At 37.0% G+C, this 18,663-nt stretch overlaps 3 protein-coding genes across 3 annotated transcripts; 2 read left to right on the forward strand and 1 right to left on the reverse strand.

The window, feature by feature from the left end:
- Window positions 1-390: 390 nt before the first annotated feature.
- HSP70T-2 (heat-shock protein 70T-2) lies at window positions 391-5,001 on the forward strand. The gene is made up of 2 exons (XM_088513754.1): window positions 391-761; window positions 2,984-5,001. The coding sequence occupies exon 2, from the start codon at window positions 2,986-2,988 to the stop codon at window positions 4,702-4,704; it is 1,719 nt and encodes a 572-aa protein (XP_088369880.1). The 5' UTR covers window positions 391-761; window positions 2,984-2,985; the 3' UTR covers window positions 4,705-5,001.
- On the forward strand, window positions 4,759-6,943 carry LOC132177909 (putative glucan endo-1,3-beta-glucosidase GVI). The gene is made up of 3 exons (XM_088513755.1): window positions 4,759-4,847; window positions 5,462-5,679; window positions 5,905-6,943. Exons 2-3 carry the CDS (start codon window positions 5,604-5,606, stop codon window positions 6,891-6,893), a joined length of 1,065 nt encoding a protein of 354 aa, XP_088369881.1. The 5' UTR covers window positions 4,759-4,847; window positions 5,462-5,603; the 3' UTR covers window positions 6,894-6,943.
- A 1,811-nt stretch (window positions 6,944-8,754) lies between these two features.
- LOC132190870 (uncharacterized) lies at window positions 8,755-12,202 on the reverse strand. Its single transcript, XM_059605902.2, has 7 exons — window positions 11,999-12,202; window positions 11,694-11,811; window positions 11,299-11,387; window positions 11,136-11,182; window positions 10,963-11,051; window positions 10,304-10,437; window positions 8,755-9,862 (listed from the first exon to the last, which is right to left on the reverse strand). The coding sequence occupies exons 1-7, from the start codon at window positions 12,083-12,085 to the stop codon at window positions 9,167-9,169; spliced, it is 1,260 nt and encodes a 419-aa protein (XP_059461885.2). The 5' UTR covers window positions 12,086-12,202; the 3' UTR covers window positions 8,755-9,166.
- Between the last annotated feature and the right edge of the window lie 6,461 nt (window positions 12,203-18,663).

The following is an 18,663-nucleotide window of genomic DNA, read 5'->3' on the forward strand; positions in this document are numbered from 1 at the left end:
ATCGTGGGTAATAAGTATTTTTTTAACACAATTTTAAAAATTAAACTGTAATTTTAAAGGTCAAATTACAATTTTATCAAACGTCAAACGAACCCTGATACTAAAAGTGTAGATCCTTAATTGGATTATTAACATTATAAAGAAGTTATCTATCTATATTTTTTAGATTAACTTTTAAAATTTTAATCATTATACTAAACAAAACAATTCAAACTTTACCATCGTAGCATTTACAGTTAACATAATTGTGAAAAACATGAAGAATCCTTGCCAACTTTCTGATTTTCAAGTTAGAATTCATGCAAATTCTGTTTTTGTAGGTCAAAATTTTTATAAAAGTGCTAAATTTGTGACACATGTGATCTGCGTCCGAGTGCTCATATATTAGACGCTCCACTTCACACCAAAAATAAATGCCATAATCTTCGCGTCTGCCTCGTTTCCTCTCTAGGAAGCTCTAGAAGTTGAGCAGCTTTGTATTAGTTCCTGGGCAGTGTCAGTCTTCTCGACACAAATTGTTCTCGCAGCTTCCAGAAATAAATGCCATATATTAGACGCTCCACTTCACACCAAAAATAAATGCCATAATCTTCGCGTCTGCCCCGCTTCCTCTCTAGGAAGCTCTAGAAGTTGAGCAGCTTTGTATTAGTTCCTGGGCAGTGTCAATCTTCTCGACACAAATTGTTCTCGCAGCTTCCAGTCCTATTCTCTCTCTGCTCAGCCTGCTCCCATCTCTCTTTGTCGCCGCTCTTTTCTAAGCAGTAAGTCTCTCACTCCCTTTACAGTATTTTGCCTTTAACTCTTAGTTCACTGGCATAGTCGCTTTGCCTTTTCTAGTCGTTCATGGTACTGAGAAGATAATTCTTTAATGATCTCTTTTGCTATTTTACTTTGATACCCAGTAACAATACCATCATATGCGAAAATGGGTTTGTTCTGTTTTAGTGTAATGCTTGTTGCGTGTGTTGGTTCTCTAGTAATTCGTTGGGGAGCCATATGTCCCTAAAGGTGTTTGTGGGAAGACCTACACGAACTGTATTTTTCTAATTTCTTTGCTTTGAAAGCCCCTTAGAATTGGAGGTCTGCATGGTCTAGACTCTAGAAGGGTTGTGGCATATTGAATGTTACAATATTAATTAAATAATTAAATTCATCCGTTCATATTGTAGTGTATCCAATTTTCTGAATGTATTTTTGATGAAAAATGAATTGTAATGATGGTTTGGATGAATGGAAAGGAATTGAAAAATGGAAGTATTCTTGAAATGAACTCAATTGAAATTGGTTGATTTGAGGTGCTGACTAGAAATCATGCATCTTTATGTCCGTTATATAAGTAGTGATGATGTTCATCATGTCCCTTTAGATTATGATGGTGCTTGTTGGCTGTGTTGGTCAGATTTAAGGAAGCCACAACCAATGGGATTCTTGAGGTTGCTCGGCATAACTAGTTTTCCCGATGATTTTGGTAGTACAAATCAACATCAGATTTATGACAAACTGAGCTTGAACTTATCATATTCTTAAACTAAAAAGAAAAAGAAAAATGATGCTCTAATTATAGAAGCGTTTTATTCTCAAGTACTTAAAAAAAAAAGAAAAGTGTTTTATTCTTACTATAACACATTTTTTGAGAGTTGATTACTGTTAAAACTTTCAAAAGGGTTGTTAAGGATACAAATACCCAGGAAGCTCTCAAGTAAGGCTTTGATATAACATGTTAGAATATTATCTTAATCAAAAGCTTAAACCTATAGGTTGGATCATATCAATGACTCACTCTTGTGACTCCCATTGATGTGGATTTAATCGCGCTCACTCATATATGTATATTCTAACAACTGTCTTATACGCATTCTCACTAACATATGTTGCATTTGATTCTAAGGCTTCATATTTAACCTTTTGATATTTCTTAATAGTTGCCAATCGCCAAAAAAAAATTGACCTGACTCGCGAGGAGTTTGATCAATAATACCTATTAACATCTAGATCATTTTCGTCAGGTAGAATTGTGGTTTTGAGGAAACAAGATGCTTTTAGACAGCATCACCAGTATTCAGTCTATATGAGTTGAATTTGTTGGCACTCTGATAAGGTTTAAAAGCACTTGGTTGTTCCTTATTGCAAAATAAAATGGAAGATTGTTTGTAGCCTCTAGACAAAAGATAAAAAGTCTATAATTCCAAACTTGCAATGGTTTTTGGTGCAGAGATGACTTGAGAAAAGATGATGGTGACCTTTTTACTGAATCGAATCTCTTTTGTGGTGTTAATAATCAAAGTAATCTATTATGAGTCTTTGCTTCCACCGTGCCAAGAAAACGCCTACTTATAAGTTAGGCACACTAGTGACCAAGCAAGTAAACTGCTGAATTGACTGTCTAGCTCTTGCAATCAATGAAAATTTCCTTCACCGTAGTAAGCTAGCTTCGTAAGCTAAGCAAGACCGGTTTTCTTGCATCATAACTTCTATTAGAGAACTTATAATCATATAAGGCATTTTAACCCCAAGGGGTTGGCCCAAGTGGTGAAGGCCTTGGTCTTAAGGGTTTGCTCCCTTCAAAGTCCAAGGTTCAACACCTCATAGGTGCAAACAATCCCTTGGTGAAAAGCCAACGATTTAACCAGTTCCGTGTAGAGAAACTTCCGAGGGTGCGGTGCACGGGATTGGGGTTTACTCTGCAAGGATGGGTCCAAAGGGCCCTGTATCCCTCTGTTTTGTCCTCCTATCTTAACAGACTTTAGAATGGGGAAAGTGAATTTTTTTTAGTTGTAGTCTTGTATGGTTGGTTTCATGCTTGTTAAATCAGATGATGAATTTGATTTCTCTCTGTCTGGCATTTACAGTCATACATAACTATGTCTATGAAGGTTGTGTTTTATACCTTGTTTGTGCTTCATGTTGTAAATGGTTGTTTGCTGCTGTGTTTGGTTGTTCAAGTGAAAGCAAAAGCTTCAGCCTTTTATTTTTCTAAATGCAGGAATGTCTGAACCAGCATACACTGTGGCATCTGATAGTGAAACCACAGGAGAGGAGAAAACTTCTTCTGCTTTTCCAGAAATTGCAATTGGAATTGACATTGGCACTGCACAATGCAGTGTTGCAGTCTGGAATGGCTCCCAAGTAGAGCTTCTTAAAAATACTAGAAACCAAAAAATGATGCGATCATATGTCAACTTCAAAGATGATGTCCCTTTAGGGGGTGTCAGCAATCAACTCTCCCATGAACATGAAATGTTATCTGGAGCAGCAATCTTCAACATGAAACGCTTAATTGGTCGGGCTGACACTGATCCAGTTGTTCATGCAAGCAAAAGCCTTCCATTTTTGGTTCAAACATTGGACATTGGTGTCCGACCGTTTATTGGAGCCTTGGTTAACAATGTCTGGAGATCCACCACTCCTGAAGAAGTCCTGGCAATATATCTGTTGGAGTTAAGAGCAATGGCTGAAGTTGCGTTAAAGCGGCCCATAAGAAATGTTGTTCTGACCATTCCTGTTTCATTTAATCGCTTCCAGGTGACCCGGATTGAACGTGCTTGTGCCATGGCTGGCCTTCATGTCCTAAGACTGATGCCTGAACCAACAGCTGTGGCACTATTATATGCACAGCAGCAGCAACAGACTATACATGACAATATGGGCAGTGGAAGTGAGAAGATTGCACTCATATTCAATATGGGTGCTGGCTATTGTGATGTAGCTGTTACCGCTACAGCGGGAGGAGTTTCGCAGATAAAAGCCTTGGCAGGAAGTCCTATAGGAGGTGAAGACATGCTTCAGAATATGATGCGTCATCTGTTGCCCGACTCAGAGATCCTCTTCTCAAACCATGGAATCAGCGAGATCAAATCGATGGGATTGCTTCGAGTAGCAACCCAGGATGCAATCCACAAGCTCACCTCCCAGACCAGTGTTCAAATCGATGTTGACTTAGGAAATGGGTCAAAAATATGTAAGGTTGTGGACCAAGAGGAATTCCAGGAAGTCAACAAAAAGGTGTTTGAGAAGTGCGAGAGCCTCATCATCCAATGCTTGCATGATGCCAAGGGAGAACCTGAAGATGTGGCTGACATAATTGCCGTAGGCGGATGTTCATATATTCCAAAGATAAGGAATCTTCTCATGAGTATATGTAAAAAACAGGAGCTTTACAAAGGGATGAACCCATTGGAAGCTGCTGTCTGTGGGGCAGCACTAGAGGGAGCAGTGGCTTCAGGTGTCAATGATCCCTTTGGGAATTTGGACCTGTTAACCATTCAAGTCACTCCTCTGGCCATTGGGATTCAAGCTGATGGAAACAATTTTGTACCCATTATACCTAGAAACACTACTATGCCAGCACGGAAAGAGCTTGTTTTCACAACTGTCCATGATAATCAAACTGGGACACTGATTGTTGTATATGAAGGTGAAGAGAAGAAGGTGGAAGGGAACCATCTGCTGGGCTATTTCAAGATCATAGGTATTCCACCAGCTCCCAGGGGAGTTCCAGAGATAAATGTGTGCATGGACATTGATGCCTCAAATGTGCTGAGAGTTCTGGCTGGGGTTGTACTGCCAGGGTCTCAACATCATGCAATTCCTGTCATGGAAGTCAGGATGCCAACAGTTGATGATGGGCATGGCTGGTGTGCCGAAGCTCTACGCAGAACTTATGGGTCTAACCTGGACTTAGTTACAGTTCAGAAGAAGATATAGTGGTGAGATGTAAATATTTAATCTGTGTGTTTATTTTGTTACTGTGCTTTTTTATGTTTCTAGTGATCCTGAACAGAATAAATTTTCAGTAAAGACGGTTGTAAGGTGATATGGTTCGTTACATCAACAAATGTGGACTTTATGTAATTAACTTTGCTACTTCTGATGAGTTTCGATCTTCGTGAACAGTTGTAATTATATGTGCTACTTCTATTCTGGCTACTTAAATGTGGACTTCAATAAATATGAACAGTTGTAAGGTGATAATTTGTTACCATGCTAAGTTTGTTCCTGTTATGATTTTGGTGGAACTTCACATTTTCTGTATTATGAATTTATGATTGACAGGTTCGTGGTTAATGATTCACTGTTCTGGTATCATGATTACTGAAAGCATGTGGCTGCAGTGCAGCCATCTTTGTAGGATTTTTGAAGTTAATTTGGCATTGTTTGTTATACTAAGATGTCCATATTCAGTATGCTAGCAGTCACAATAATGAATCTTATTAAAATCCACGTTATTTTTCTTCAATTAATAGATATGCAATTAATGTAGAGATGTTGAGGATTTACTAGGTGGCAAAAAACACTATGAGAAGTTAAGGTTCTTTAATTACCAGTTGTGCAATTAATGTAGAGATGTTGAGGATTTTCTTGCTAGCAAACAGTGGCAAAAATCATGTCTTAACATCTTCTAGAACCTCCTTGGCTCTATCTATATAAGCAGTACAAGTAACTGTATTATACGCATCCTCAGGGGTCTTACCAGAAAGCAGAGGAAATCATCTTAAGAGGGAAGGTGGGATTGAAGTTACCTCCATCATCGCAGTATGAATTTTGTTTTTACCTGATTACATATTGATCTGTTTTTTTAACAAAACTGCATAGGAAATCACCAGATGAAGATGACGCCTACATCAATGATATGGATCACAGTATTATCAATGGCTGTTTTCCACCACTCCATGGTCTTTGGTGAGTAGTTCTACCTCATCAATTTAACAGCCAAAAAAAATTGAATAAATGAGCGTTTGTAAGATGCCTTTGAATGTGTATTGGTCAGTTCATTTGAGCTACCTTCTTTTCTTTTTTTTTTAGCTGTTGATACAATGCATTTGGACCACTAGCTAACTTCTCAATTGTGTAAATGATTCTAATATGTTCTTTCTACGGATTTAACCTCAAAAGAAAATCTTGCAGGTGGTGATCTTGGGATAAATTATGGAACAACTGGGAATGGGAATGGAACAACTGGGAATGATCTCCCATTCCCGAAAGCCGTAGTCGATTTCCTTACTAAAAATCTAAACTATGCTATCCCACTGGTCCGGCTTTTTGATGCTAATCTTGAAGTTCTAGAAGCATTGAGGGGAACTAATTTGGTTGTAACTGTTGGAGTCCCAAATGTCCTGCTCACCCACATAGCATCAGGCCAAAATGTTGCCAATAGCTGGGTTAACGATTACATCAAATCATTCGTCGGCCCCAATGGTGTCAAGTTCCGTTATATTGTTGTTGGCAGCAACGCTATCCCAGGAATTGTCGTGTCGTCGGTCCCTCCGGCCATGGAAAATATCTACCAAGCACTAAAATCAGCAGGATTATCGGATCATATTAAAGTTACGACAGTGGTATACCCTATTGCTCTAAGCAACTCATACCCTTCATCCAATAGCACATTTTGTGCTGAGGTTGCCGACATCATGTACAAAGTGTCAAACTTTTTATATGATATAGGCTCTCCACTTTCGATCAATCTGTACCCTTACTTTGCCTTTGCCTCGGATCCATCCCTCTTCTCATTGGTGTATGCTTCATTTCGATGTCAGAAACCGGTGCTTGTAGACGGCAATTATGAGTACTACAACCTCTTTGATGCAATGGTGGATGCTTTTGTAGCAGCAATGGCAAGGGCAGTGGGGAAGGAGGATGTCAAAATTGTGGTTTCTGAAACTGGCTGGCCAACTGAGGGCAATGAGCCTTGCACAAGCATTGCCAATGCCAACATCTATAACAGCAATCTAAAGAAGCATGTGATAGAAAAAGGGTGCACCCCACGAAGGGCAGACTTGAATTTGGAAGCCTACATAAATTCGATGTTCAACGAGAACCAAAAACCTGATCCAGTTGAACGACAGTTTGGTGCTTTTTATCCAAACCTTACTGATGTATACCGATTATGGCGTTGAACTCAGCAATTTGCTACTAAGGCTTTTTACTATATATTATGGCCTGAGATTCCTTAAAAGGTGATTTTTGGTAACTAATGATATATTGGGAAGTGACAGAACAATTAATTACGAAGAAGAGAGAGAAGGTTCCTTCCTTTATGACTTTATTGATTTTTTTTCCTTATAATGAGTAAGAAATTAAGATGCTTACCTAAGGTTTATTAAGAAATGAGATTTTTAATTAATTATTTTATTAAAAAAAGATAAAATATTATATTTTGACTAAACATATCTTCTTTTCTTATAAGGATAACTTCACTAAATTAATATGATAGAAAGTGATATCCCAAAAATCCACCTCTTAGAACTTGGGCTGGTTAGTACATTGAAGGAGCTAATAAGCTCATGGCCAATTAAATAGGGTTTGTAAGTTTCAGTGGCAAATCTAAGAATTTGTATTAGGAGGGGCGAAACTAAAATAATAATTTTTTAAAAATTTTTGGAGAGACGAGAGAATGAGGAGTAGGATTAAGGTCAAGAAAATTAAAAAAAAAAATTACCCTTAAAAAAAAATAATAATAAAAGTTAAAATTTTTTTGGGGGCGCCCACCCCCCCTTTATATCCGCCCCTGTTTGTAAAGATACTCATTTTTTGTTTCAAAAACTCGTGTAACGTTATATTATCTCCCAGGCTCCCACACTTGAACCAATTACCAAATATAATATTTGGTGATTTTTTTCAGGAAGAACCAAGTCAAAATTGGTGAGAACGCATCATACTCTGTCTGTCACAGTAGAAAGTGGCATTTAATGCCACATAAGTCATGCATATCAAAAGAAAGAATAGTTCAAAAGTTTCGTAAAACTACTGCGATAGTGGACAAGTGGATTGATTGTCTAATATAAGAGAATGTTTTACCTTTAAAGGGTTTTTCAAAGATCGAGTTTCACTTCGTCTAATTACCTTGTTATATTTTAGAAAAAAAACTTCACAATACCTTCTTGAACTTCTACATATTTTGACATTAGCCCCTAATGTTAACATAACATATATACTATTAACACCACCCAATCTAGAATCATAAGCCTGTATACTTTTTGATCAAATTATTATATATGTACATATCAATGCTAACCTTCCCATCAGGACTACTGTTAGACTCGGATAGTCGTGAGATATATTGACCAGGAAATCTATCAGTTGGGAAGTTGATGGCAAATCCCATGGCATTGCCATCACAACCTGTCTGTCCATATTCACTGAAGGAACTCAAAAGAATAAAGAAAGTGACACATTCAAACCCACAAACAACAAAGAATAAACTCCAAATTACACGAACCGGGGCAATTCGTACAAAACACTGCCCCTTGTCGGCATTGAAAACACTTGAGACTAAAATACAAAGCACAAATTAGGGAGTAGTGAGAAGCAGCAGTAGACTCCAAGTAGAAGGACCCCCAGCATCTTACGTCACTACTTCAGTAATAGAACCTTGATACCTAAACGACACCAGGTTGACGACAAAACGCCATGATCCAGAACCAAAAACGTATGTGTACAGACAAGTGTACATAATGTATTTGTCAAGTTCAATTTCCAATGCAATAATTAATTACTCCCCCTCTTCTTTTTATCGCAAATATTGTACAAGAGTAAATAACAGGAGCTCCAATTGACTTCTCAAATAACAAAACCCGACACATATTCCTACCAGCTCTGCTAACGTTGAAACCGACATATAAAATATTGGAGAGTTTAACCAACTGATGCAAGAGCTCAAGAAGATGATTACAAAATGAGAGGGTTTTTTTTGAATCTGGTTATATTTTTTTATTATAAACAAAGTCCAACCACGTAGATCCAAAAGATTCTATCATCTTCACAAACAACAAAAAATAAAAATTATATATCAACTTTTGAATTGAAACAGAGATTTCCTTCTTTTCAACGCTTTGGTTGGTTGAGTACAACAGTTCTATTTCCCACCATATGATTTCCAAAGCAGTGTTCGCCGTCTCGACCACGCTATCTTGTTCCCATGCATGCTTTTTTGCCCTCCAAAACCCAAAACCCCGTAGACTTTGTTAATTCTTGTAAATGCCACAAAGCTCAAAATTGGACATGGTGCACTGCACACCATCTCACACCCCACCCAGCACGTCGTCGTGAATTTTTTTTCTTTTTTCCTTTTTCTTGGTGTTGACAATCAACGCACGAGGAAACTTGAATTGCGAAATAAATAATCAATTATTAGCAGTTGTTAATGCACTATTTACTCTTTTTGATTCGTTTAGAACCGTTGGGATACGGACACGTGGCGGCGTCTGAGGTGGGGAGAGACGATGGAGATTAGTCCTCCCAGTGGGGGCCTCATCTTTGACCTGTAAATCATCTCATCGTACGGCCTCCTGTAGAACTTCAAAAACGGCACAAACGACTCACGGGACTTGTCCGTCCTGCTGACGTGGTTCTCCTTGCGAAAGAACATGGCCGGTGATTGGAGGAACGAGGGCCGTGGGGTACGCGGGTGTGGGGATTTGCCTGCCTCACGGCCTGTGCTGCGCTGTGGCAACGGGGTCGAAGGGAACAGGGACTTCCTCGTTAGCCTATTGCTGCTACCACCGTAGATGCTTCCAGGTGGCGTTCTCGCAGCCGGTGATGCGAACGAGAGTGACCGGGCGTTGAGTGGGGAGATGAGTGCCGGGCCCAGAGGAGAGGGGCCGGTGGGTCCTACTTTGGAAGCTGACGTGTCCGTTAAGCTGAGGTACCATGGTTTGAGTGAGTCAAAGTGGTGTGAGACAGTGAACGAGAAGCGAGAGGATGAGCATGAGCCAATCTTGGCCGTCGATTGTAAGGACGAAGGGTCGAATCGGAGGGACGAGGCTCGTGGGTAGGCTGAGAAATCGTTGAACTCCAATGACTCTTCAAAATCTAGCGATGACACCACATATGTGACCGTTGCTAGCTCAATGAACGGTCGCACCCCCTGCAGCCATAAAAATTATAAGCCTTTAAAACCAAATATCATTAAATTTCGGTAAAATTAAGGAAACAAGCAAGGGGTAGTTATCGGACAAGAAAATTAAAGCTAATTAACCAATTATTCGCCACTTCAATGTAATTAAGTTAAATTTGGGTCCAATTCACATTATTTGTGACATGATTTTGTTGAAACCCAACAAACGAATATCGAAGCAAGAACAAAGAACTCCATAGGGTCGACCCCAAAAAAAACACACAACAAAATCCTTAAATGGGTTACAAAGGTGGTCCAGGAAGAGTGGTCAAACGGTAACAAACACTGTTGCATGCAAATTCAACAGTAAAAGACTTTTGCTTAAGCTGCACACAGCAAGTACAGAGGTAGTGGAACACAGTACAGAGAGAGAGAGAGGTACAAAGAGGAGGCATGCTTTTGGATTTTTACCTTCCATAAATAAGAGAAGAGGGAGGGAGGGTCTATGACAAAAGCCTTCAACAGCCGGCCTGGGTAGTACTCCGCCACAGCTTTCAGCGTTGCCAGCAATAAGTTCATAAAAGCCGATGCAGACCTGAAAAAGCCTGCATTCGCCACGCATTCAATATAATTAACTTATTTCAATGTTTTATCTCAAAAAAGATATTCTTAGCAGCTCAAAAGTAAGATAAAACACTGGTATTAATTTATTAATTGTGATTGGAATGCTAAAAGGCTGAGCACTGTGTGGAAGATTATCTGTTACTGGCAAAGCAAAAAAGGAGAATCGTGGGTACTTCTGCTGAAGATCAAATATTTAAGGAAGCTACAGTTTTGAAATTGACTAATTCTGGGAGCGTATCAAAGCTCCAATTCCCAATAATACCCCCTACTGATCCTACAATACGAGACCATTATTGAGGCCCTTGACCACGACACTTCAGGGGCACTCCAGACACTTTATGAGAATATCTCAGACGATGCCGGTGCTCCGACATGCTGTCGCATTAACTAGGCTGGCTACGGCAGCGTGCGTGAAGATTTGAGGTCAAAATGACTAAACTACCCAACCAATTTCAAACCTATATCAATTTTCAAAAGGGTACTATCGACATTCTAAGCCAACTTACTTGCGTCGAAAAGGAGAACGAAGTGCTCTACGTTTTTTGGCATGCTTTGAATCGCCACCTCCAGTGTAAACACCAGCAAACGAGTAAACCTGAAAAATTAAAGAAGAAAATAAATAGTGAAAGATTTGTTACAACGTTAACGATGGGAAGAAAAATCTTGTTTGGGAACTCACAGTTTCTGGGAATGGAATTTCTGGTAATCTTGCTTGATCCGGAAAATCTATAACAATGGCAGAACAAACAATTTTTTAATTTTCTTCAGTTACTTTACTCATGACTTTCACGCATTTTGAAGAAAAACTTTGAGAGAAATTAAGGAAGAAGAATTATATATACCAAAACGGGTCTGGATTCTTCATCGTGACCGGCAACATAAGCAACGCCTTCGGCGAGCTCAGCTGAGAACTCATCTGCTATTAAATGCTCTGTATCCAAAAACGAATAAACAATTAAAAAAGTAAAAACCAGAGGCTTCAATAACTCAGATTTTCTTTTTTTTTTTCTTTTTAATTAGTAATGTGGAGAAGTGACTTTAATCATTACTACTGGGAGTTTAACTTTAACGCTTAATTCAAAGAGGAAAAGCAAGATTCTTTACTGAGCGAGACAAAAAGAAAAGAAGGTAGCAGCAGGGAACAATAGGAATAGCCTTTGAGATGAAGAAGAATATTAAAAAAAAATTAAAAATAAAAATTAAAAATTAAAAAAAAAAAAAAAAAAAAAACGGATACCAGTGCCGATACTCTCTCTCCAAGAAAGACAAGCCCTTAAGTTCTTCGCAGCCTTCTTCACACTATCTCCTTTGGATCTCAGAAACCGTTCTACGCATGCCCTGTTGCAGAACTTCTCCTGTGTACAATAATGGCAAGAGAAATTTAAAACCCAAGTTCCAAGAAAATGTACACACACAGCTTGAAGAAATCATGAAAGAAACTTTTAGATGAACATGCAATATTACTATCCAGTACAGAAGGTGCACTATACAGTCACATGGAGCTCTAAAACACAGCAAAATAAGAAGCTGAACCCAACTCACCTGCTTTACTGTAAGAGGGGCTTGTTTTCTGAGAACCTCCAGAACGGCTTCAACCCTGGCGTCGTCTTTCTGATCTTTCTTCCCCATTTCAAGAAACACTCAGAAATCTCCAAGAAAACACTAATATTCCAAACTTCTGCTTCACGCAACCATTAAAAACTTGCACTTGCAGTAGAGAGAGAGAGAGAGAGGGATTGAAAGTGAGTGAGATAATATTGTTGAATAAAAAGTGAGGGCTAATAGACCATATTTATAGCAAACGACGGCTAATAACGCCGTTATTTACACAGTAAAACACTGGAGCTTTTTATAAAGGCTTTCAACGTCAACACTGCTTCGGTCAATGCCAACACATGATTGTGAAGATGGTCCGATAGCGATTCGTAACGGAAAACGTTTATGGCCAAGCCCCACTGCCCAAACCCGTTACACCCACATTATTACTTTCCCCTTTTGCCCCTCCTCTGCTTATCTTACAAGGGCCTTTTAGTACATGCATTTAATGGTCACAGCTCGTTTGGCAAAATGAAGGTTCCCTGACTTCCTTATTTAGCCACCTATGTTTTAGGGGCTGAGTCAGAAGGATTTGATGTTGTACAAATCATTTATGAAACGGTAAGTGGGACTCCGAGCGAAAAGGCTGCAATGGCATTTGGTGTAATTATATAGGACAGTACATTTTGTCCTGGTAAATTTAATGGGAATTACAATGATAAATTTGTAGAAAATGGGGTAAAAAAAAAAAACACGAACATGTGAGCGGATATTACGGGATAACCGGACGTATCGAATGAGTGTTAGCACAGTGTTTTCAGGTACATCGGTTGCCCAGATTTTTGTTTGGATATATTTTCCTTAGTCGTGTTTAATTTCAATTAACACTTATGATTTTATTATTAATACAAAAATAAATAATCATAGGCTTTTACTCCATTAAAAGAGCCATAAAATTTCGATATTTTCACCCAATAAAGAGCAATCACTACACAGCTACATATTGTATAGTTATGTGCCCATTACGAAAGATCGATAATTACCAACATGGGTCTTTAAGAAGTAACTCAATCGGTTGTGAACCACGCTTAATGAAGCGGAAGTTACTAGTTTGAATCCCCCCTCTCCCTTCCCTTGTGTGAACATGTTAAAAAAATAATAATTACTAACGTGGACCACCTCGAAATAATCTTGTATAGAAAATATTAAAAAAGCTCGGAAAAGGTTATAACATAAAAAGAGCTCAAAAAGTTGTATTAAGATTATCTCAAAATAAAATTATCTGACTTAATCATCAAAAGCTCTAAGCAATTGTTACTTTAGTGGTATTTTTTTCCTTATTTTGTAGGTGCTCATTGTGCAGTCCAATCATGAAAAAATGAACAAATCATATGTATTAATTTTAAATTAAAAACCAATAATACAAATCAAGGTATATATGAAGTTAAATAAAAATTAATTAACAGTTTATTGTCTCCTTAAAGGGGATTCATACGCCCGATATACAGGTGCTCGATCAGCCAGGAACTATTGAATCACATGTTCGAGGGTGGAGCTGGAGGATCAATGCTGCGGAAAAAACATGAACCATTCACATTAACACACACACAACACACAGAGTCCCATAAGTCAAAACCTTGATATTTGTCGTCCAATATATATTTTCTTTCACTCTACATTAAAGTCCAAGTCCGTTGTTGTTACGGCGACGACCTCACAAAGTCCAGGACATTCTCCACGTGTCAAGTACTTTTATATATCCATATATAAATATTTCTCAGACCTTCATTATTTTAGCTCGTACTAATAATATTCTGAAAATATATAAATATAATTTATGTTGCCTAGAAATGGCCGCTTGCCCAAGTCAAAAACCCCCGCAATTAAAAAGCAAAAACTCGTCGGTTAACTGAAGAAAGAGGGGGGATTAGGGATAGCCAAAGCGTAGTTTAGGCTGGTAAGTTGAACTTCCCAAAGCTAAAGCTGTAAGCTTTATCGTGGCAACTAAAATAACAACACAAACGCGGTATTTAGTGAAAGATTTGTTTCGTTTGTCCCCATTCAAATGTGGACGAGATTCTTCTCTTTACCTAAGCTTCTCTTTCTCTTTCTCTTTTTTTTCTTTTTCTTTTTTCTTTTTTGTGAAAATGGATAAAGTCCCCCCATCTCTCTCTCTCTATCTCTCTCTCTCTCTCTCTCTCTCTGAATATTCAAATGCTATGAGATTTCACGGCTATAATGTGGGTGTATGAGAGGTTGGCATATAGTTTGGCATGAGATGATGACTTTGGGGGATATGATACTGTTGCTTGACAACCATCCCACGTGGCCCAAGTGTACTGAACTTGCTTCCTTTTTCTCACCTACCCTTAAAAAAATCTTCTTCTTTTTTTTGTTTAAGTATTTTTTTAGTGATTTCAAAATTTGAAACATATCACCCTCCCTCCTCCCTTAGTCTCCCGGCCAACGTGCTTCTCACTTCTCACACCCCACACACCACCATCCTAAAACTATATGATGGTTGAATCATTACCCCTTTTAAATTCAAAATCACGTATTGCTTTCCTCTCTGGCTTCTATATACACACGCAGCATTCTCTCTCTCTCTCTCTCTCTCTATCCACTACAAACAAATTAAGGTGAAAAGGGCAATAGTGGTTTCCTTAAATATTTACGAAGTAACTAAAACTAGCAAATAGCCTGTTCTTCTGGTTGTCTTCTGTCGGTTACTCTAACTTCATTTGGGTAGAAGTAACGATGGATTGTGTCCACATGAAACCAAGGCAATTCAGAACTTGTACGTACTTGGGCATCAAGTAGTTTTTTTGTTTTTTTTTAAACCGATGACTAGACTAGACTAGGGATATATAATATATATAATAATATGCTCCATTGTTTTGCCCCTTTGGAAATTTCTGAGAAACTTGTATGAAAATTTTAAGCAAGGCCACTTCCAGGACAATGTAATAATGAATATTCCCGGCACTCGATCTATGTCTGTTTCTAACATTAACTGTGTGATATATGACACTATTTCTCACTATTTTTCTGTTTACTTGTCAACTTAAAAGGCAATGAAAAACTCCATCGTTTTTCCTCTCTTTTTTACTCCCTAAGAGTTTTGAGATCTTGTTGTAGAGCCAGGAAAATAATTTCCAAAATTTTCAAATTATGACTCCAACCATTCAAAGTAGACATATACAACTCTAAAGACTCTTTAACTTCTTGATATGTTATATTTGAAATTGCTCCGATCCACTAGGGAGATCATATATATATATATGGATTAATTAAGATGTCTAAATTAAAATTAGGTTGATCGAATATCATAAAAATTTAAGTAACTTAAGAGAGAGAGTGGTTGTAAGATGTACATATCCTGGACAGGTGAACTCAACATCTTAGACCATTCTGAGCGGGTGAACTCTACCTTCTTTCTTAAATTAGTCAATTTTTTTATGAAATTCAAACTTAATTATGATTTTGCACAGGTTTTCGATTTTAATTAGGCTTTAAGACTTGTCATATTGTCGAGTTGTATAGATATATAAATAAAATGCTGAAGAAATATTCTTAAAGTAAATCATCATAGGGAAAAGTTATCACGGCACAGTACTTTTTCCGTCTCGTTTTCATCTCTCTTTAGAATTTTCCTAATGAGTCGCAACATGTTCACCTAGTTGGACGCTATTTTAGTTTTTTTTTCCTAGTTATGTTCATGCCTCTTTTCCCACAATTGAAATTGGAAGCACAGTTCAGTCTCTTATTTTGTGATTGGTCAAATCTTTCGGTGTCGTTGGTTGTACATGAGGTATATGTATAATGTTTTTTTTTTTTTTTTTTAAATGTAAAATTTTTACTTACAAAAAAATAAATGCAATCGAGTCTCCTCTCCACTTGTAAATTCTCTAGCTAGTAAAAGTTGGGTCGAATGCCACGTGTCATGCCATGAATATTCACTCTAAATTTCCTTTTTTTTTTTTTACTTGTACGTACTCTAAATTTCTTTAGTAGGAGGAGAATCCGACTAAAGAGACAAAACGTGGGCTAGTTTTTTAAAAAAAACAAAGGAGACATGAGTGAAATGATATGTCGACCTGATCGAGCTATTCAATTATTGTCAAAAAAAAATTGTATTTATTTGACAACACAAACACCTTCATTCATTCATAGGATGTTGGTAAATTGCATGTTAACAGATGATAATAGAAAATTTGAACAGAATTTTAGCCATGAATGAAAGTAATATGTTGGTAATTAAATTGCAAGACTTGGTAAATTAAGTACATGTTGAGAAAATTATGGTACTAAGGATTTGTCATTACAATATTATAGCATGTCAGTTTTATAAAGAAGGCCATATGGAACATTCCGTCACTTCAAGCTTTAAATCCGTGCAATCAAAGTTGGTATACGACAAATTGGGTCGGAGGAAATATTTTCTTCAATTCAATCCATTAAATCAACGTGTCTCTAAAATGTATATATATAATTCTCATATATTCATACATACATATTTAATTTCGTTTTACATTTTTTATAAAGCAAGTAATTCTCACATATAATTTTAAACAGTATCAATTGAATACTTATTGAAAGGCCTCGATGCCGACAGGTTCTAGGAGAGCACGTTCATCAAAAAGCCAAGCTAACTTACAACAGCACAAAAAATCACATGTTATTGAGGGTCTGATAGCCTATAAGATCCGAGTGCACATTCATGAAAGGAATGCCGTAAGGCAAACAATTCCAAACGCTGACGCCAAAATATCATTTTACCATACTCTTGTTAACTTGAGTGTCGAAATGACTTCACCGAATTACACCAATAAACCCTTTCAAGACGTTCTCTTTATTGCAAGACTCATATTTTAAAAAGGCAATCTTGATGTCACCTAACACCAACAGGCAACAGCCGTTCCCTTCAACATTTGCACACAACAATGTTATAATTTTGTTTCTCATTTTTTTTCTTTTGTTTTTTTTAATTTGTTCGAACCCTTTGAAGTCGGAAAAGAAGTGGTGTAAAGCTGAGTGGTCTGTATACGTTGTGAAAAGGCAGCCAACGTGTCAAGTTGGCAGTGGAAGAAACGATCATTTCGGATTGGACTTTGGGCAACACAACTGAACAACTTTATTGTCTTCAAAGGACCGTTACAAAGAGAAATGAACGATGTTGACCACGACTCAAGGATTGCCACAAGTGGTTCGGGACCCATTATCTTTGTGACTGAATTATGGCCCCCGCCATTGAGAAAAATAAAAACAAAAAAAAAAAAAAAAGCTTATGTTCCATCTCCATAATGCATCATTTTGTAGGTTACCCACCACCGTTTCCTCTTAAGTCTTATCCTATTTTTTTTGGCAAAGCCAACAATATAGGGCAGTAGAGGTGGAACTAGGTGTATCATGTCTGGATAGTTTCCAAAGTTTAATTAAATTTTGGAAAAGCCGCAAAAGCCGGTTGAGAAAAAAAGCTTCTTCTTCTTAGATTGAGGTATTATAAAAAATTTAAAGTTCAATATATTAAATTGAGAGTTTTTTAACATTAAAGAAATAATGTCAAAATGCGTGGAAGTTCAGGAGATTTTGTAAAGTTTTCCTAAAATTTTTCTTAATTTTTTTTTTTTTTTTTAAAAATGATGTTACTCTCTAAAATTATTTTTTTACCCCTCAAATTTTATTTTATTTCTAGTTTCCTAAATTTAAGTTATACCCTTTTACGGTCAGAATAATTTTTTTATCATTTTTCTTTTATTTAAACGCGTTATTTATGATGAAAGAAATGAGATAATATATAGAACTTGAAGAGCCAAAAAGTGCAATTTAAATACAAACTGAGTAATTTGTTTAAAAAATTTTAAAAAAAATTAGGACTAACAATGGCCAACTTGCTCCTGGACTTCTAATTCAAAATTCATAACCATGTGTAGCAAAAGTTCAGCCTAACTATCAAAAATGGTTGTTCCAGTTGACAGGTGGGTGAATTGTTTTTGTTTAGGTTAACGTTGTTCCTGTTAATAGGAATTATGCCAATTAAGTAATTAATTGGCAATTTGTATTTATATCAGTTAATATATCCAACAATTTACCACATATATTATTTAATTACTGATGATAAAGATTGGTGAATATTTCTGGGAATGCTAAAAGCTGAGAAAGTACATATTCGATCACTAGCCAGAATTCATAATTTAATACGACAAATATATCACAGGTTGTTATAATGCTGTAGTCTTTTTTTTTTTTTTTTAATACATTTGTCGTTATCAATAATTGAAATAAACTGGCTTCATTGGTGCATGTAAACCTAATTAGGTTAGGTTAAATTTGAACAGGGAGGCTTAATCCTCCAACTGCCACTACATTTACCCAGAATTTAAAATCCCATGCTTTAAAGTTTAAACCAAGATTCTGGACCAAAAAAACAAAAAAAGATTAAAGGATTAAAGAATAAAGAGTGATAAGAGAAGAGAAAATTACAGTAGAAAACACTAATAATTCAAGTAAAAGTGTGTGTAATAATTGAATTTTGCCTTTAGGCTTTAAACTTTATGTGAAGGCGGTGAAATGACGGCATGATTAGACAACAAGTTATTTGATATTCAAGTTGTTAAACAACAAAAAAAATGTTTATTGCTATGAATGGTAAGAATGAGATCATAAATCAA

The sequence above is a fragment of the Corylus avellana genome, chromosome 2 (genome assembly GCF_965113065.1).
Source record: "Corylus avellana chromosome 2, dhCorAvel1.hap1.2, whole genome shotgun sequence".
In the NCBI taxonomy this organism is placed as follows: Eukaryota; Viridiplantae; Streptophyta; class Magnoliopsida; order Fagales; family Betulaceae; genus Corylus; species Corylus avellana.